Source organism: Lutjanus erythropterus, chromosome 9 (genome assembly GCF_056507025.1).
Source record: "Lutjanus erythropterus isolate fLutEry1 chromosome 9, fLutEry1.hap2, whole genome shotgun sequence".
NCBI lineage: Eukaryota > Metazoa > Chordata > Actinopteri > Lutjaniformes > Lutjanidae > Lutjanus > Lutjanus erythropterus.
In genome coordinates this window covers 40,735,389-40,756,437 of record NC_139325.1, presented here as the reverse complement: position 1 = coordinate 40,756,437, position 21,049 = coordinate 40,735,389, and the positions used below count along the sequence as shown (strand labels likewise).

The 21,049-nt window shown below is 37.0% G+C and overlaps 2 protein-coding genes and 1 long non-coding RNA gene across 3 annotated transcripts in view; 2 read left to right on the top strand and 1 right to left on the bottom strand.

Annotated features, from left to right (window-relative positions):
• The window catches only part of LOC146322197 (uncharacterized), a 43,074-nt gene that overhangs the window by 20,332 nt on the left and 1,693 nt on the right, over positions 1 to 21,049 (bottom strand). The window contains exon 2 of the long non-coding RNA XR_014771431.1: positions 8,906 to 9,007. This is a non-coding gene — a long non-coding RNA (uncharacterized LOC146322197). The remainder of the gene's footprint in view (positions 1 to 8,905; positions 9,008 to 21,049) is intronic.
• LOC146322199 (macrophage mannose receptor 1-like) lies at positions 110 to 2,960 on the top strand. Its single transcript, XM_084725814.1, has 6 exons — positions 110 to 146; positions 726 to 1,133; positions 1,954 to 2,295; positions 2,391 to 2,479; positions 2,614 to 2,766; positions 2,862 to 2,960. Exons 1-6 carry the CDS (start codon positions 110 to 112, stop codon positions 2,958 to 2,960), a joined length of 1,128 nt encoding a protein of 375 aa, XP_084581940.1.
• Positions 10,504 to 18,778, top strand: LOC146322198 (putative C-type lectin domain family 20 member A). Its single transcript, XM_084725813.1, has 5 exons — positions 10,504 to 10,566; positions 15,982 to 16,315; positions 17,082 to 17,423; positions 17,536 to 17,618; positions 18,626 to 18,778. The coding sequence occupies exons 1-5, from the start codon at positions 10,504 to 10,506 to the stop codon at positions 18,776 to 18,778; spliced, it is 975 nt and encodes a 324-aa protein (XP_084581939.1).

Sequence of the window (21,049 nt, the reverse complement as noted above, 5' to 3'; positions counted from 1 at the left end):
AGTGTCAACCAGAGCAGAGGACCAAATCAGACTGAATAACTGGAAAACACCTGTGAGGTCATTCATGTGTTATTTACCCATTTCCTTCTTGTTTGCAGTACAATCAGACATGGATTGTTACGTGATTCTGATTCTCCTCTTCTTTGGTAAGGTCAAGAGCATCATTTACATAAGTTCATGGATGACATGTGCATTTTACTTTTCAGGTCACATGACCCACACCACAGTATTGTAGGCCTGTTGAGTCATGTGGCCTGAAAGAGGCCTGAAGGTAAAAACAGAAATAATTATTCTGCTAAAACATAAAGGTCACTTATTTTGTGCAGAAGACAAAAATCATGTGTCCTGAATTCAAAACTTATATCTTCAAAATACTAACTGATCTACTGAATAGGCTTTCAATGAGTTCAGAAAAAATATGCAAAATTACAGAACAAGAACAATATTTAATAAAGGGGTGCACAATAATTACCAATAAAGGCTTTAAAATTAATTAACTGTATCGGACCAAAATGAACATTTCTGCAGATATAAAAGGCCAATAATGATAATTTTATTAAGTGATCATAGATCACTATGAGAGGCATCAGTATTGAACAGATTGTTTCATAAGAGTTAAAAACTTCTTATAACAGCTTTAAAATTGTTATTATTTTCAGTTGTGTTAATTCATGTAAATGATTCATTGAACACTAAATATATTGTCCTCTATCATCAACCCTCAGGATTTTGCTTTAACTCCTGCTCTCATTTACCAAAGCGAAAGTACTACTATGTTGACTTGAGATTGAACTGGACCGATGCTCAGCGATACTGCAGAGAGAAATACACCGACCTGGCAACCATTGATAGCATAGATGATACAAACAAGCTAAGAGCTTCTGCTATGGCTTCGTCATGGTCGTGGATCGGTCTGAGGGATGACCCAAAATCCTGGAGGAGAGTTATGGGCAATGATACAAACTCCTGGAGATGGTCAGCGACTGGTCAAACGAGTAAAACTGGTTACCACAACTGGAACGCAAGAGAACCAAATAGTGCATCAGCAAATGAAAACTGTGTGAATATGCGCCCTGATGGAGAATGGAATGATGGGAATTGTAAAGCCCAGAAGAGCTTTGTTTGTTACACTGGTAAGAAAAGATCTTAGTTTAGGATACTACTAACTGACTTAACCTGTCAAGGGCAGATAGACGGTGTTTGTTCATTGGTGAATTTCTGGGAAAACATCACAGCTACAGGACTCAAACTTTGCAGGAGCATCTCCACTCTTTCTGTTTTAATTCTAGATAAATTGTGGGTATACCTATAAAATATCTAGTCTGTCATTCTCAATCTAATTCATTCAGTTCATTTTTTATTTACAAGAGCCATTATCAGTGAGTATTGACCAGAATGCCTCTACCAGTTGGACAGACCTACAACCAGTCAAACCAACACAATGTGTGACGTAGCACTGAGTGACACAAATCAAGTCTGAGAGGTGTTTTGTCTGCTTTCAAGCAGGAAAAAAATGTGGTGTGGTGGCTTTTTCATATGCAGCTAAACAGTACAATGTAAAGATTTGAGGTGAGAAATAGGGCATACAATAACAGAATCTACGAGGACTTGATGACTTAATACCACTTTGTCAAGTCTGATACTGATCCTGTAATCTGGAGTATATGCCAAAACTAATACAAATCAGTTACCATCTTTTCCAGTGCTCTTTAACAACTAGGCATATAATACATTTGTATGGATGTACTTTGCTTGACCTAGCAATATAAAAAGCATCATGTTCTATCTGGAAAACAACTTTTTCCCCCTGCTATCCAATCTAGCGAATTGGGCCTGTATCTAACCCATACCAATATTGACCAAACATTGCCACAGCCCCAACTATGGCTAGAACACAACTGTGATGCAACCACAACAATAATTTAACACTGGCTTCATTTCTATCTATTACAGTTACAAACCAAAATGAGAAAACCTATGTGTTCATCTCTGCCTTGAAAACGTGGACTTCTGCTCAAAACTACTGCAGAGAACACTACACAGACTTGGCTATGATCGAGAACGCTGCAGAGGATAAAGTGGCTCATTCTGCACAACCAGCCCACAGTTATTCTTGGATTGGTCTGTACAGAGTGCCGTGGACATGGTCTGACAAGAGCCAAAGCTCCTTCAGGTCCTGGTGGGGAGGCCAACCCAACAATTATGATTCTAACCAGTTCTGTGTAGCTGCCGATTCTGAACAAGAATGGAATGATGACTTTTGTCACCAAAAGCACAACTTTATCTGCCATCAAGGTAATTATTAAAACAAGTTCTTGTGATTTTTTCATCATGTAAAAAACAGCATGTGTCTCTTTGTTTTGTGACTGCATGTTTATTGTACTGTTCAGTTACAGAATTGAAGACTGTGGTGAGGATGAAGATTCAGACTGACGCTGACATAACCGATCCAGCAGCCAACACCCAAATCCTCCAGCAGGTAAAAGTCTTACTTTCTTATTTCTGAAGATGTAAAATGACAGAGGATGAAGACAGGAAATTGACAGGAAACAATTCAAGAAGATGCCAAAGTGAAACTGAGAAAAACATCATATTTCTTTTACTCCTCCTCAGCTTCGTGCAGTGCTAACAAGTCAGGGATGGACTGACTTCAATCTGCAGTGGCACATGCAGCCCAGAAAACAGGAGACCAAAGAGAAACTCACAGAACCCCAATGCATCTCTGACATAACCGATCCAACTGCTAACATCCAAATCCTCCAACAGGTAAAATTCATTCTCTTTCTTTCTTTTTGAAGATATAAATGACAGCAGATGAAGAAGATGAAGAACAAATGTGTTTGTCTTTTATTCCTCTTCAGCTTGGTGCACTACTAACAAGTCAGGAATGGATTGACTTCAATCTGCAGTGGATTCAGACCAGAAAACAGGAGAACAAAGAGAAACTCATAGAACCTTGATGCATTTTACACTTGCAATACATTGTCTGAAAATCTACTAAATGATTTTATGTATTGTTACACAAGTTATTTCTGTGTATAATTAAGCTGCAGCAAATAGAAGATAATATAATGAGGTAATTTTGACTTTTTGTTGTGTACTGCACATTGTCTTGATATGATAACTATGTAACAGTTATACCCAATAAGTTGTCCTGAGACACAAAAATAAGTTTAAAAAAAAACAAGACAGTCAAAGATGATTAATTTATTTTTTTAATAGTTAGCGGCAGCCTTACAAAAAATACTACATTGTGTGTTTTGCTTTTCATGTGCCAATAACAGCCAATTGAAAAAGCAGATTCAAATCTCTCTGGGTTGATTTTATGTTTGTGAATTATATTGTCACTCTACTTGTTTGCTATGCTCTCCATGTTTCAGGGCTGTAGTTTGCAGTCATCATAGTTTCTCCTACACTCTGGGAAGCGGAGGGGGAGGCACGGCATTGCTAGATGCCACTAAATCCTGCACACTGGCCATTTAAGATTTTAGCTGTGGTAGCCTTGACAACACCAGCGGTTACCATGGCAACAGAGAGTGCAGTTTAATACTACAGAAAATACTTACTGAGAACCTACTTTTGTCAGAAGTACATCATGGTGTATCTGTTTACAGTGCAGCCACACAAACTTGTGTTAATAAGAAAAGGAAGTCAAAAATATTATACAATATACTATATACACTGTATATACCAATACTAAATTCCCCATAATATTTATACACTTCTACCTGGGTAAAGTTCAGAATACAGAACTTTTACTTGAAGTGGAGTATTTTCAGTGTAGGGTACACTTACTACATCTGTGTTACCAGCCAAGCCTTCCTTCTTTAAGGTGGGCTCGTGGGTAACCTGTCTGAAAGTGAACTAGCTAGTTAGCCGCAATGAGTCAGGCTAAAGACAATTATAATGGCCTAAATCCAGATGCTTTTCAGAGCTGGAAGCCGCAGGTAGAGTAGCAAATACGATGAGATGATCAGTCACATTTTCTCATGAATTTCTTTCTGCCACAGAAAAAAAAAACAATTACAAGTGCAATCACAATTACTCATAGCTGCTAACTAGCCAAGTTAACTTTCCACAGACCAGCTCTGCTATGAAGAGTGCATGAAAACACTGTAGTAACATTACATAAACAGGGACTTTTGACTTTTTGTCTGCGTTTCAGTAACTATTATACTGCGGTCTGAGTTGGTCTACACACTTTATGGCTGACTTAAGTAAAGTAACTGGCCCTCAGCAGCTACAAATGTCAACACTGAAAATTCGAATATTAAGATATGGTCATCTGCTATACTGCACATTTTATACTAATAAAGAATTAATAAAGTTTCTTACCAACTGATTTGACTTTATTAGTGTCATCATCACCAGCTTTATTAAGTTGGCTTTCTTAAAGATCCACTCTGGATATGTTTTAAGATAAATATAGTTAATCTGCTTTGAAAAGTAATTTGTGTTTTGATTTATGTTTTTTTGACCAAAAAAACGTTCAATTACTTCACTAGAAATTAAAATGACAAATTCAAAAGTCAGTTGTCAGTATACACGCCCACATAAGTTAGCTGCATATTTCACTGGTTTCAAGACTGGCTGTGATGTCACAAAATCACACATGGACATAAACAGCCAATAGTCCTGCTTCTGACAGATAACAATGTAAAGCTGCTCACTGAATAGCTGTGTATGGGTTATTTATTGTTTATGATGCTTCAGTGAACTATTCTAGTCAGAAAGACAGGTGACATGGTTTGATGAATAAAAGGGTTTTTTGTGAGTAAATCTTTGCTTCTTTACTAGATCTATTTTCATTTATTTCTTTTATTATTATTTAAGGCTGTTGTGGGCTCATGGGTCCCGCCAGTTTCATTAAAAACCTCACCGTTGTCACTCATTAATTGTGTTACTGATCAGTATTGAGTTATTGACATCTTCAGAATTCTAATAAAATGCATTTTGTAACAATTCTTTCAAGGCAAACCTAAATTCTACAAGTATATATAACCCATCACAAAGCTTGAATATGAGTCACTTTAAATAAATCTTGATTTCCAAGTAATCCTGGGTATGCTGAAAAAGAAAATGTGCAATATATCCATATTTGAAGCTAACTGCACACAAATGCAGGTTTTGGCCTGGCTGTTTTCAGAAAAATTCCCCCTTCAGCAGATGAATGTGAAAAAAGGCTTTAGTGTTGAACATCAAAGTAAAGCAACAAGTGCAACATATTTTATTTGTCATGCACGATCACAGTATGCACCACTAAAGTTTACTTTAACCAAGGTCATGATTTGAATATGAAAATAGTGGCCAGAGCATTACAGTATGTTTCAAGAAGGATTAGCAGACATCTGTTGTCTGCATTTGGAGGAATAACTGCTGAGAGCTCAGATCTCAACAATCAACAGCTGAATCTTTAAACTTGTGAGAATGACTTTATATTTCTAGGAAATAAGAAAGATGGTGATATATCACTGCAAGTTTAGGATTTCAAGTGTTCAAATCCTGATCCAAGTTTTCAGTAAAGGATGACAGCTGACAGTTATTATTTCTACATCAAATCAGTATATTAAATGGTATCAACCAAAAAACTGCTGAAACAAGTTGTGAGACATAACAGACCATGGGAACGACCGTCATATACTTTAAGCATACTGTTATAAGCCCTAATACACTCTAATCTTCCAAAATATGAATAGGTGCCTAAAGACACAGTATGTCTGACAGATTTATAACTAGGAGAAAAACTGGAAAAGTGGAAATATGACAAGCTGTGGTTTCACTGACTTTTTCTTTGTTGCCAGGCAACCATACGGCGATGGCAAGACTTCAGTATTGAGTCTTTATGCAAAGCTAAGCTGGGTCCAGTTTCATATTGAATAGGTACATATGATAATAATATCAATCTTTTCATCTAACTCTTGGCAAAAACACAAAAGAGGAGTTTTGAAAAATGTTAAACTCTTCCTTTAATTTCAAAAGAGTAAGCTGCTACACTGGTGGAGATTATTGCACAACATCGCTGCTAAGTGTTAAAAAGTGATGACTGAGACAGTTGACACTATTTACAGACAGACAGACAGACAGACAGACAGACAGACAGACAGACAGATCACCCTTTCCATATGAAAATAGTGTTAAATTTGAAAGTGCTTCTGAAGTTTGAAGTGCGCATTACGCACAGTATATCCAACCAGCTCTGTCAGAAGCACACATACCTTTTTCTCATTTTTGATCAGAAAATCTTAAGCATTGCTTTGATGATTTGAAGGTCAAAATGTGTGTAGACATCTGAACAGATACTGGAATAACTTTGCCTTACATATGAATGTTATTTTAACGGCTAACTGCATTTCAACAGTTTTATTTCAGTAGGAAACAGGTCCTAATTACACACATCTTTTCAAACTAATTTAATCATTTTATTATTGCCTTCTTTGGAACTGTAAAGCATTAAAATCATGACCACTAGACACCAAATACCGTGAAATGGTCCCAGAAAAAAAAGTACACCACCAATAAATCTTTGTTCTTTGTTGTCATGCAATGTGCCTCTGTAGACAACTTATAAAAGAAAATAAGTGTTTTTATTTATTTTTTTATTTATTCATTAGTCCATTCCTCAGGAATGTGTCATCTCTCTCTTTCTCCTATTAATTGTGTTGCTCCTGTTTGGACTTGCATCTTTATCGTACCGTATCGTGAATTTCAGGCCTCTCCCAGTGTCAACCAGAGCAGAGGTCCAAATTAAAGATGCACCGATTTTAATTTTCTTGGCCGATTGGGTCTGACCTACTGATTCTGATTTTCAGTCTTTCCAAGAACTGTAATTGACAGCATTCACAAATATTTTTGCAACTTTTCTTGTAAAAATTAAATTGGATATTCATAATAAGGCACTGACTATTAAATATTCACTAAATACTGTTTATTTTCTCCAAAGTCCTCCAGGTTACAGCCAGGGCTTATTATAGTTTTATATATAATAATAATAATAATAATAATAATAAATAATAATAATACAGCTTTTGGCTGTTTTTAACGTGAGCAGAATTAAAATTTCCCACTTCAGCAGACAAATGTTAGAAACAGCGTCCCAGTGTCAAACACTGAAGTGGCGCAACAATAAGCAAAACATATTTTTACATCATGGTCATGGCATAAGCCACAAAAGTTCATCTTCACCAAGGTCATAATTTGCATATGAAAATAGTGGTAAGGCAGTCGGAATCGAGGGGATTAGTAGAAGTCTGTATGTTTGGAGGATTTACTGCCAAGAGTTTAGAGCTCAACAATCAACAACTGAAATTTTAAACTTGTGAGTATGACTTTGTATCTCCTTGAAATAAGTAAGATGGTACCAGTGCAAATTTACAATACTCAAGAAATTAAATCCTGTTCAAAGTTTAAGTAAAGAGTGAAAAACTACAAGTTGCTTTTTAAAGTCAGTCATATTTTTAGCCCATTTGTTGATACTGAAAATGTAGTTGAAATCTGAAACCTTTAAATATTTTCATCAGAAAATTTTTCAGATGCCTCAATGTTTCCATTCATAAGAGTTTGCACCTTTTCAGTATTTAGAATAAGCAATATGTATATGAAAGCTTAATTATATCTAATTTTTGATGATGTACAGGTCAGTACAATGATGATATATGTTTTTTGCGTTTGTCTGAAGCGTGCCAAATAATTAGTTTTCAAGAAGTACATTTGAGCCTTTTTGTAATCAAAACCGTTTTCTCTCAATGTTACATGTTGTCTAGTTGCACCATATGGCCTTTTGAACCATCTGTCTGAATTAGGTTAGACCTTTGTTTTAACAGCATTTGAATTACTATATCTAGTATATCTAATATTACAATATCTAGCAGGTACAAGCAACTTTTGACTTGCATATTAACAAAACCATGTTTACTGGGAACTATCAAATAAATTGTTCCCAGCAATGCAAAGTTAAAAACATATCTTTGTACTGTTTTTCAGGTTACAATTTAATTTATATTTTAACACCTATTGTACATTTACACAGGGTTTTTTGTCGAATTACAACTCCACTCAGGAAGCCCAAATGATGATTATTGTCAGTCTGATGCGGTTTCCAGTCAGCACATGCAGTGGCAAATGCCACAAACCATAAAACCACAAAAAATATCACAGCATTGTTCACAATACAGACTGCAAAACACATATTTACATAAGATCTACTGCGCTGTCTCGGCCAACAGAAGCTGTGCAAACATCAAATTTAAGATCGCCACACAATCTCAACTACCTGCTGCTGTTTGATTATCGGCTAACAAACATTCACTATCATCCTGCCACCTTTTATGCCACCTGCATTCCATTTCAGGGGGTTTCACCATCCTTACTGCTACAAAACAAGCTGCTCGTGCAGAAATCTGTAGAGCCAGAATAATTGAAAATGCCTGTGTGGTTGTGCATAGTCTTTAAAGAATGTGACATATTTACATTATTATACCTGTTTTCTTAGAGTACAAGAAGAGTCAAAAATCTACCGAGAGGAGGTCAACAGCTACCCTGAGTTCTAAACCAAAAATACTTTTCAGTATTCTGTCATTTCATAGAATATTGTTCTTGTTTAACCCACTGGAGGTCTGCAAAAACAAGATTTTGTGCTGTTTTTAATTTGTTCTTTAGTTCTGTTTTGCTCTCTTTTGACCAACATAATGTTCATGATAAATATCTCAGTCTAAACATATGTATCCCCTCTATCATCATTCCCCAGGATTTTGCATCCCCTCCTCCACCCCAGTGTCTTACCCCCACCATCATTTCCATTATGTCAACTTGAAAATGACCTGGACTGATGCTCAAAATTACTGCAGAATGAAAAGAGGAGACCTGGCTACAATCAAAAGCATGGATGATATAAGCAGGTTGAACAGACCTGCTTTGGACACTGATGCAGCATGGATTGGACTGAGGGATGACCCAGGATTCTGGAAAGGAATGGGGGGCAATGCCACGAACTCCTGGAGATGGTCTGCAACTGGTGCAACAGAAAAAATGATTATGAAAACTGGTATTCTACAAAACCAAATAACAAATTTGGAGACTACTGTGTGATGATGAAATCTAACGGACAATGGGATAACAGACAGTGTGACAATTTGGGCAATTTTGTTTGTTATACTGGTAAGAAAAGAAGTGTTTAATGGATCTTACCCACTGTAACACAACATTAACAAATTTCATAGAAAATGTCACAGCGACTGCATGAGCTTTGAAGGTGGATCTTAGTTCATCTAGTAGCCTTGTCTGGAGCCATCTAAGGTTGTTTTCACAATTGGTCGATTTGTTTATCTGGAATGACGTCTGCAACTAACAAATATTTTATCATCAATTAATCTGATAATTATCTTTTCAATTATTTAGCATTTGGAATATAAAAAATAAAACTATAAAAACTGAAATTTCTATAAAAACGCTAGTGTTGTAGGAAGTTAAAAAGGTACTCCATGTACAAAGACATAAACAGAAGAAACTAGTAAATCTTCACCCGTAAGAAGCTGGAACCAGGGAATATTTGACTTTTTTATTTTGCTTGACTTGACAAATAATTTCTTATAAAAATTTTACTGATTAATATTCAGCACACACCCAAACCAGAGTTTCATTGTCCCTGCATCCGCTAACCTGGCTAGCCTGCTAGCTGGGACAGACAGACCACCTGTACCAGCCACAAATACATCAAAAACAAACTTTTCTTGCCATTGTAGCAAAAAAACTGAGTCTTGATTGTAGTCACCTGTTATCTTTTTTCTATTGGACTGAATGCATTTTAAAACCACCAGAATTTTTATAAAGTCAATGGAAAGAGATGCAAAATCTCATTTTAAACTTTGCATTAACTAAGTGCTTATTTTAATCCAAATCATAATCTTTATTCTTACCTCTTAACCAAGTTCATGCCTAAAACAAACAACAAAAGAAATGTTTTCAGTTTCTGTCATTTCTGCCAATAGATCCCCTAAATCTTACACAGTGAAACTTAAAATTTTAGAGGAGTAAGCTTGGTGGTTGCTACATTGCTACTTAGCAGTATTGTATTGCCTGAAAATGTACCAAACTTATGATTTTTATTAATTGTTACACTGGCTTCACTTCTGTCTATTGCAAGGACAGCCGTAAATGTGAAAACCTATGTGTTCATACCATCCCAACAATCGTGGCGTGACGTTTTCCTCGTCAAACCAGCCTATGCTCAAGTATGGATTGGTTTGTACCGAGTGTGTGGGACTTGGTCTGACAAGACAAGCGGCTTCTTCAGAAACTGGCGAAGTGGAAACCAGTACTGTGTGGCTGAGAGTTCTAAACATACATGGAATGACTACATCTGTTCCTACAAGTTTGCTTTCATCTGCCATGAAGGTCATAATTTACTACAACAAAGATAAACTTTTTTGTCCTTCACTTTCCACAGTATGTGTCTCTTTTTGTTTGTTTTTATTGGATTTTCCATATCCAAAAGTGACCAGGGTGAGGATGACGAATCAGAGTGATGCTGACATGACAGATCCAGCAACTAGCAAGCTGATCCTCCAAGAGGTAAAACTTGTTCTCTTTCTCTCCATTTCTTCAAAGTAGGAAAATTACAAGATGATGAGAATGAGGCTTTACAGTCTACTTTTGTTTTTCTTTTATTCCTCTTCAGCTTGATGCAGTGCTAAAAAGTTGGGGACTGACTGACTTCAAGCTGCAATGGAAGATTGAGCACGGAAAACAGAAAAAGAAACTCAAAATGCAAACTCAATGCACTTAACAGTTATAATATATTTTGGTCTGCAAACTATAAAGTCAACCCTCATGTTTCCAACTGTTAAAGTGAGATGGTTGGATGACACAGTTGACCAATAATACTGTACGTAAAACATACATTACAAACATACAAACATATTTGTTTGGTGCAGACATGAATAAATATCACATCCTCATGCAATTCATGTCTTGAATTTGAATTTGAATTTACCATCAACACTGAATGGACAACAATATAAAAAGTACCAAATTTTCCCTTTAAGCTGTTGTCATTGTTATAGTAAGATGTTTGCAGTATAAAAGCCCAAGATGTTCAGTATAAAAAAATAGACATTTCGAAATAAATATTCAATAAATTTCTTTTCATTTTTATAGTAGTGTTTTATAGCACTAATTTGAATTCTTTTTGTTTGTGGGCACCTTTGTGTGAATAAAAAATGTTTATTCATTTATTCATTCATTCATTCATTCAAACACCTGTTCTTACTACTGCAAGGAAAATGAATGTCTGTTGCAGATTTTCTAGCAATACATCAGATTTTTGTCAAGGAATTTTACCCAGACCAAAGTGTTAGACAGGCTGACTACCCATCCTACCGAATGACCAACAATGCCATCTCTATAGCAAGATGCCTCTATCATGGCTGAAACTATTTTACTGTGTCATTCAATATGCAATCAAAACATTACACAACCTTGGCTTGTGTCTTCATTTGCATATGAAAACGACAACCAGCAACAGCATCTGCCCTTTACCTGCAAATATGCAAGTGTCGGGAATTGGTTGGGTGATCATCATTGCGTGTTAACCAAAGTCAGATGTTTCATTTGTTTGTGTATTTAAATAAACCATCTTTACCACAGCACAACACTTGCTGTGTCACACTGAGGGTTGCAGATCTGAGTGAACACAACTTTGGGAAATTTGGAACTTTGGGCATTGAAGTATTGAGTCTAACAGATGTAATGCCTTAGAATACAAAAAAACACTGTTTACCTGGATTTAAACCTGTGAGTATACATTTTAACAATATAACAGGAATCGGTGATTTATTTTATTACTAATATATTATTAATATTACTGTGCTCTGACAAAAGAAATTCTGAATCAGAATCAGAAAGAAAAACATTTTGGGTACAACTGATATACAGTAGAGTTTAGTTGCTAATGAATACTTTTCCCTTTTAAGGCATTTGTTAAAATGCAAATTGAAAAAGCTACTCCCAGAGGCTGGGAAATATATCAAAATTACAGCAGTGTCGTGATATGAGAGTAGAGCAACCCATTTTGGATATAGTGTTGTAATGTATAGTGTTTAATTTGTAAAGTAGAAATTCCACCACAAATTACCAACCATATTTCTCCAAACACACATATGCTATACTACAACTACAAGTTGGTATCTGTTTGATTATGGGGTCATAATTTTTTTACATCTGTTTTCTGTCGCTAAACACTGAATGACATTTGACTGTGGCTCATTTGACTCAACAGTCAACAGCTGCACTGGGAGATCGGTTACGTTGACATGAAAAATAAGTGATGATATAAGAGAAGGTTTGCAGCAATTGTGCATTTATGCTTTTAACACTTGCAGAAAGTGGGCAAAACAACTCAATATAATATTATTGATGTGGCTGCTAAAGAAGAGACGCTTCGCCTCTGGAACGCTGATGTTATATCTGAGGGATGATGCCAGTAAATTTGAGTATAATACAGACTTTGCTTATGCCATGTAGCAATAATAAAAATTTTGTGAGAGCACCACACCAACAGTTAAATCCCTCTGGACTTTACAAATTTCTTGGGGGAAAATTCACCTTTTGACTGTGCACTGAATAATCATGTTATCATTTAAAGTATATATTTGCAGCAATTTTCTCCTTTTTTGTTGTTTTGTTTACTTTTACTTTACTTAACCAGATTCTGCTATTTTATAGCGAATTACTGTTTAAAATACAATTTGGCTAAACTGGCTTATAAATAAAACCAACTATAACAGTTTTATAGAATTTCAGTGGGACTGACCAATATATTTTATCTATAATGTGATATGAGACTGGATATTATTGAACATTTTGGATATCTCATATAGTGTTATGGCATAAATGTAGCTGTTCTACAGTTTCCCTTTACTCACTTATTCTTTACGTCCACGTTACTAATGATAAGTGATCAGAGATCTCACTGTCAATATTTTGTGAAAACACCAGTCATCCCTATAATATTGTCACAGATATTTGGTCAAAAAGACGACCGTGCCATAATCTTTGATTTTGTCCATTCATTTCCACTATCTTTATTTGCATGAATGATAAATGGTTGATAAACAATATTGCCAAAGTATCCAGAATATTATGATATGATATTTTGTCCATATTGCTGAGGCTTTTATTCCAATGTGCATCTGTTGGTGGGATAAATTATGGAGTATCTTAGTGGGGAACTGCAGTGAACAAGTGATTGTTATTTATCTGATTTTTTTAATCTGTTTTTCAGTAAATTCACATATGGATCATAAAGTATTTGTGGTGTTCTTCCATTTTGGTAAGAGATTCTATTTTGTCTTTGGTGGTTGTATGTTTCAACCTATTAATTAGAAGTAATGTTACTGCTGCTGATTGAGGTATTCTATTCCAGTGTTTTTCTTACCATTCAGGCAGCCATTATTTTCCAATTGTTTCACTATATTATAAAAATCAGGTTAAAGTGGTTCGCATAAGGGCCATCAGTCACAGCGAACATGATGTGTGCTTTTAGTGTTGTCACAGACAGATTAGCAATCAATGGTAATGTCTAAGTGCATATTGAATTAAAAACTCTGCAAAACAGTACCGAAGGACTATAGCAGAACAAAAGACAGATAAAAGTCTACAAACACAACAAATAGTTTTAAAAAATAGATTTCATTTGTATGTCATATGTTATGGTGAGATAAAACACACACAAACAGTCTTAAAGCAATAGTTCACCCAAAAATGAAATTTCACTCCATCTCTACTCGCCCCTGTGCTGATGTGAGGATGGGTGAAGATCTCCAGTTCACAAAACACTCCTGGAGCTTCAGCAGAAAACAGCGTTGCAGCCAAATCCAGTACAATTGAAGTGAATGGTGATCAGTTTTAAAATGTAAAAAGAGAACACAAAAAAAAACAAAATGTCTCCATGCTGCTCGTGTGGTGTAATCCAAGTGTCCATAAGCTGCAACATTAAAATTTGACCCAAAAAGATGCCATTTACACCATGTTTTTAGCCTAAATGTCAACTGTAGCCTCTCAGATCGGATCTGCGTGCACACACCTGAAGCAGGTACACAGGCTCTCGCCCAAGTGGCGCAACACGAGATATATGAGATCTTGCAATACCTTCACATCTGTATTTACATGCTACCTCAAAGCGACTCAGACAACAGAGAGAGATCTGCTCAGAAACAGTGACTTGTTATGCACACAGTTGACTTCGCAAACTTTCAGCAAAGAAGAAAATGTCCGAGGACTTTGACATAGAAGAGGAACACATTTCTTTGCTGCAGCCGCGTCGCTTGGGTGAGAGCCTGTGTACCCGCTTCAGGCATGTGCACGCGGTCTGAGAGGCTACAATTGACATTTCACTTCAATTGCACTGGATTTGGCTGCAACACTGTTTTCCGCTGACGCTCCAGGAGTGTTTTGTGAACTGGAGATCTTCACCCATCCTCACATCACGCATCACATCTTTCTAGAAAACACTATGGGTTACGATGAGCATGTCAAGTGACAAAGCAGTGGTCAGAGAAAGTATTAATGACTTCCAGAGAGACTGCGTCCAATAGTCCTCCTCCTACCTTCCTCTACCCCTCTGTGTCTCCCCCTCAGTCAAACACACACACACATGCTGGCTGCAGTGGTGCACACAGCAGTGTATTCAGCACACACAACGGATCGGTGCTCAAGGCACGATAAAATAGGTTAAATCTTGAAACTGTGGACTCTCTTTTTCTACACTGTGCAGCTGAACCCCAGGTTGACAAAACACAGTTCAGATCAACAGATGTGTATTACTATCCTGTTAAAATTAACTGTTTAATAATGAAAGGAAAAAGAGGAAGCGACTGAGAGAAAAAAGCATCAGACTTAGTATCTGAGCAGAAATTGTTTTCACATTACTTCTGTCTGTCTCCTGACAGTGATTTGTGGCAGGTTCAGTAACTATCACCCTCGGTCTTCTGTCCTAGAAGCTCGGAAGAGTTTCTATTTCAAGTGGCAAAGAAAAGCAACAATGGCTGAATTTTATTCTTGTTTTTTTCCGTGGTATCAAAGTAGGTATCAAGGATAGTGGAAATTCACTCGCATCGGTAACAACTACTAAATTTCTTGTACCATGACATCCATAATAACAACACTTTCACTAACATTAGATTGGATACCTTATTTACCTGTTGGACCACAGACTAAGGAAAATGCTCAGGTTCATCCAAAACTTGCTGAATAACAACAGAATAACAGACAAAACCAGGCACTGCGGCAATTACATCATATATTTGAAGATATATTTGCTGTGAAACAACTAGATAATTGTGTTTTAATTCTCTGATTCACCAGCTTTCTTCCTACCAGTGCTCCCTCTCCCTCAGTCTCTACCTTGCTTGGCCACTGCTGTGCATGCTCTCTCTCTTTCCTTCTCAAACAAATCGACACAAACCACAGGAAGCTTCTTGGAATCACTATTTTGCAGTATAAACTGCAGCCAGACTCACAGACCCAGAAATCAAAGATAGTTTCATGAAATAAACCAAGCAAGGACACAGCAGAGAGGATCAGCGTTTGGACGACGACCTCCGCCTGAATGGTGCCCGATTTAATTTCAAGCCGAGTTAGTGTGACTAGTGGTGAGATATCACTGTTAGGCGGTTTATCAAAGATGTTAGCAAAGCAACACAGTACATACACAGTACATAGGACACATCACCATGTTTAACTATCTTTAAATGTTACAGTTTGGGCTGAAAATGGCAACAGGAATAAACATGTTTGCAGATTTTTTAATATTTACTCCACAATTAAAATCAACTGCCAGTCATACCAGAAGTGACTGATGTTGTTAGTGAGACATCACAGTCTTCAGATAAATATGCCCTCTATCATCAACCCTCAGGATTTGGTCTCATATCCTGCTATCATGGTACCCCCCCTCGTGAGTACCACTATGTCAATCTGTCATTGAAGTGGGACGATGCTCAGCATTACTGCAGAGTGAAACACACCGACCTGGCGACCATTGGACGCCCGGACGCCGTTTTAAAAAGACCTGATGGGGTCAGCTCAGAAGCATGGATTGGACTGAGCGATGACCCACAATCCTGGAAGGGAGTTATGGGCAATGACATCAACTCCTGGAGATGGTCAGCAACTGGTGCAACTAGCACAACCGGGTACCACAAATGGAGTGACAGCGAGCCAAATTATTATGGTGGAGTACAGGTCTGTGCGATGGTGGGCAGGAATGGAGGATGGATTGATAGCAACTGCGAGTATACAAGATATTTTATTTGTTACACTGGTAAGATACAATTTGTTTTAACAGATATAATTTATTCATTCAGCCAGCCGAGACAGCAGGCCGCACAAGCACATAGATTTCATCTTTGCAGTTTCAAAGTAAATTCAGCGGGTCCTATCTTGGGTTGCAAATGGAGAATCAGCTTTATGCAAATGGATACGACTTTAGTAATCAAAGTATTATGACCTTTGTTTTTCGACATCCTTTAAACAAGAATCTTGTCTTGTGCTGCACTGCATTTATACTGGTTTGATTTGTTGCTGCCAAATCTATTATAATCTATTTAAACTGAATGAATGAATGAATGAATGAATGAATGAATGAATGAATGAATGAATGAATGACAAGATTAGGGAAAATAAGTTTGAATACAAAACCACTCAAAGCACCAGTGTGTAGGATTTAGTGGCATCTAGAGGTGAGCTTGCAAATTACAAACACCTCATCTCAGAGACAGAGTGTCAGTGTTTGGTTTGTCCGTTATGGGGAATTGTAGCTCATTCTAAGATAATGAAAACATAACAGTTCTTAAGTTCAGTTGATTATTTACTCATGAAAACATACTTGTGAATATTCTATTCCATTTCTGCCCATTAATCCAAATAAATCTTACACACTGGACCTTATATTCTTGGTGAAATATTTTCCCAGCATATTCATGCTTGACTGTTCATCTCTACATAGCCAAGTTTGAATGTTTGACGCACTGCCATCTTCAGCTAATGCTTTGGTGCTTCTAACACTAGCTTTACTTTTTCAATTGTAGCTACAAGGCCTCCAGGCAGGAAAACCTATACTGCAATTGATATATCAAAGACTTGGAAGGATGCTCAGGCTTACTGCAGAACATATCACACAGACCTGGCTATGATTGAGAATGATCAGGACACCATTGACATTTTGTCAATAAAACCATCAACTTTTCAGTGGATTGGCTTGTACCGAGTGCCATGGAGGTGGTCTGACAAGAGCAGCATTACTTACACAAATTGGAAAAGTGGAGAGCCAGATAATGATGGTGGTAACCAGCACTGTGTGGTTGACATGTTAGACCATCTTTGGAGTGATGTGAGCTGTAACAACAAACTTCCATTCTTCTGCCATGGAGGTAAAAGAAACTACAATCAACATACATATACTTATCTATGTTCTAGCAATGTTAAAATACTTCTGTCCTTTGTTTGTGGTCCTACCTTTGTTGGACTATCCAGCCCTAAAAGTGAAGAGGACCATGGTGAGGATGAAGATTGAAACTGATGCTGACATGTCAGATCCAGCTACTAATGCCCAGATTCAGCAACAGGTGAAACTATCTCACTATCACTTATTCAAGAGTCTGTTTACAAGTCTTGATTGTATAATTTGTATAAAGTCTTGTTGTGGCTCCACTGGGAGCTGTGTGAAATCCAATAAACTGCCTCATGTGATGTCACTTGAGGCACTGGAGTGTAGAGTTAGGAAAAAATGAGCTTACTGGAAGTCAGTAGCCCACAGCTGTTTGTCCCATGAGACAAGCAACGACGAGTGAGATAAGTTAACTACATTAACCACTACTCACATAATGCAGTCAAATCTCTTACTGAACTGTTGGGACTAGAGTTGCATTGTGGGTAATGTAGGTGCTATATTTTAACAAGGAAGATGAATTTTTTTTTTAAATAGACTATATCAAAAGTTATGTTTACACTCAGCCATTTTTTTATTTTAAATTCAATGCGTGGGCCAGGAAATCTCATACTTCTTGTCTTAAACCACAAACCAACAAGACAGTGACATCTGACAGTTAAAATTAAACTCGGAGAGAAAAAGAAAGGAAAATTTAAAAAAAAGAGGACAAAATAATGGAAATGCCTCCTAAAGGCAGCAAAAAGAAAACAAAACATTTCAACAGACATGGATGTACATTTTGGAGTGTCACTGAAGAAGTTTCTGTAAGTGGTGCAGTCAGGTGCATATTGGCTTACATGTGGTCAAGGACACACTTAAATTTTGATCTTGCCTAAGGACAAAGATCAGCCTTCTCTGCTATCAGCCTAATTTATCAGATTGTGCAAAACTGGCATATCTGTCCCTCCTCCCTGGAAAAAAATTTATTTTCATTGTGAATTAGAAAATGATCACAGGGCCACTCAGCACCCTATCGTGGGCCAAATTTTGCCCGTGGGCCTGCAAGAGCCACAGGTTTAGAGGGTTGTAAAATTTCTATATGAAAGGAATGTTGTTAAGTGTTCTGCTTTTATCTTAGAAAGCTTATGCCCACATTGTCATTTATGAAAATCGTCTTCTAATATTTAAATGATTCCTTCTTAGGTCAGTGCAGCGCTGGAAAATGAGGGACTAACTGACTTCAAACTGAAGTTGAAGATTCAGCCAAGAAAACAGAGAGAAGAGAAAGATGAAGCCAAAGATGTCCCTTTCCATGCGGCAAATGGAACCTGTTTGGTTCTTATTAACAATGGTTGAATTCCATGTGTAGTACTTGTAATCCTACTCAGCAATAAAACCCTTTCTGATGCTGATTTAATTAGAGGTTTTCTGTTCATGCCTATTCGATAAAGTCAATGTGTAATGTGTGATTTGCTACTGATCTCTTTATAACGCATAAAGCTATGAAACACATATAACATATTTCCCTCATTTGCAGCGATGCAATGGCATTGCAATGGTTTGGATCTCTGCAGTGCATTGGCAATTTAGATTTTCACAAACTAGAAATTATTGATGCTAACACTTATTTAAGTCAGGCTTCAAACTTGTTTTTATTGAGACAGTTTGTAGGCCTTAACAGCTATTGAAAAGGCAGCAGAGTGTTTTTAGTCTGGTCTATGGTATAATGAAATTACACACATCTCAATGAATAGACCCCTTGGCCACTGCAACAACAGTGTAAGAAAAATGGCTATTTTGCAAACTAAATATTTATCAAGCAAAGGGTATTTTGTGAGCAGAAAGCAGTGTGGATTATGTTACAAAGTGTGGATTTAATGTCCTTTTTAACATGTGTGTGACTGTGGCTAATGTAATCACAATAAAAAAAAAAGACATGGCAACATCTATTAGCGAGAATGGTGTCTTTCAGCTGTTTATAGGCCAGGAACTGTCCTTTAGAAAATACAACTTCAAAGAAGAGTTTGAGTTACAGAGAGCCCTTTTAAACCTGTCATCCTGCTGCTGCCTGTGTGACAGTGAAAATAAAGAGATATATTGCACTAATAAATAGCTCTTCAGTGGTGCCAGGCTCTGAGTAAAAGTTTACAACTGGTTGTAAAGAAGCAAAAGGAAGCGTGAGGATGTGTTAGGTAGTGGGTCATTCTGCTCCTACATACCATTTGGTGCACTGCCATATTTGGACAAAATGCTTGGGAAATGCAAAACTGATGAGCAGATGAAAAGGATTTTACAGCTTAAACAAATCGAAGATGGACTCTGTTTGTGTGGTTTTGTATATTCATGGTAGATTTCCTTAATGGCTTTAACCAAATCAGGACAAAAATCTAAATAATAATAGAGAAACTCTAAGGGCAAATTGTTAGGGTAATATAGTAAGTCTAATAAGTGTAATGTTTTATATTACAGTATTATTGAGTTTATTTATATTGAGTGTTTATGTGGCACACTGAAACCAGATGGTGTTGCCATGAAATCTTATGAAAATACACAAGATAGCTTCTTTTCTGAGATAATGCAAAGACAAATTAATGTTGCTCCAGGAAAGCAGTAGTAATCAGTCTGGTACACACTTTGGTCCAGAGTAAAACATCTCCACAATTAGCCCAAGAATTGGAATAACAACCTACAGTATTTTGTCATTTAATTTGGAGGACTTAATGGACAACTTGTGAGATCATTAGGTCAAAATTACAATATGTTCAATGTACAACATTTTGGTTTATGACTACATGTCTACTGACAATATTTCTATCAGTCTCAGCTGCACTTTGTCTTTAGTGCATCGATATATTATAATAAACTTGACAGTGTATGCAAAGATGGAAGTCAAAAAAGTTTTCTAGCTCCCAGGTTTACTTCCTGATTATATGGCCCGCTGAAAATGCGCAGTAGCGTTTCCCCCCTTGCACTCACCCACAAGTTCCTGCTCAGCCCCTCAGCCCATAGACTTCACATCGTGATGACATCACAGATCTTTAAATTACTTTTTTAGGTTTGAGGAAAATTTTAAAAATATAAAACTGAATCCAAAATGCAAAATATAAAAATTGGTGGCAATGAAGAGTAACAATGCCCTGTCTAGTTCTAGTACATATCTATGGTTTAGTGCTACTTAGCAAATGTTAGCATGTTAGCACTACATTGTTGAAGATGAATATTCTGTCTGATTAACATCAGTGTTAGAATTGTGAGCATATGGACATAAACATTATTTCAAATTACAGCTGTGTCTCAGTACGGCCTCAGAGTCATTAAGCACAGCTGCAGACTCGTAGTCCTGTTTAATCCGAACAAGTCAGTATATCCCAACCCTCTGCCACAAAAAATTACTGACGAACAGCTGAACAGATGCACTCCTACCACAGAATGAAAACAAAAGAGTGAATGAATATTGTGAAGAGTGATCAAGATGGAGAACAAGAAAAAATGTGGGTGATGCTAAATGGGACAGAGGGAAGAGGAGGAAGATGGGGGAGGCGGGGGGGGGGTTGAAGGAGGAAAAAGGAGGACAGGGGAAGACTGAGCTGGGAGGGAGGTCCAGCAGCAGCAGCAGGCTGCAGGAAT

Bases quoted from the DNA above. Each gene is read 5' to 3' on its own strand.
- LOC146322199 (XM_084725814.1), top strand. From the start codon at position 110: ATGGATTGTTACGTGATTCTGATTCTCCTCTTCTTTG. The intron at 147-725 runs GTAAGGTCAAGA...ATCAACCCTCAG, and splicing joins TCTGATTCTCCTCTTCTTTG to GATTTTGCTTTAACTCCTGC. The intron at 1,134-1,953 runs GTAAGAAAAGAT...TATCTATTACAG, and splicing joins GAGCTTTGTTTGTTACACTG to TTACAAACCAAAATGAGAAA.
- LOC146322198 (XM_084725813.1), top strand. From the start codon at position 10,504: ATGACGAATCAGAGTGATGCTGACATGACAGATCCAGCAACTAGCAAG. The intron at 17,424-17,535 runs GTAAAAGAAACT...CAGCCCTAAAAG, and splicing joins TCCATTCTTCTGCCATGGAG to TGAAGAGGACCATGGTGAGG. The intron at 17,619-18,625 runs GTGAAACTATCT...ATTCCTTCTTAG, and splicing joins ATGCCCAGATTCAGCAACAG to GTCAGTGCAGCGCTGGAAAA.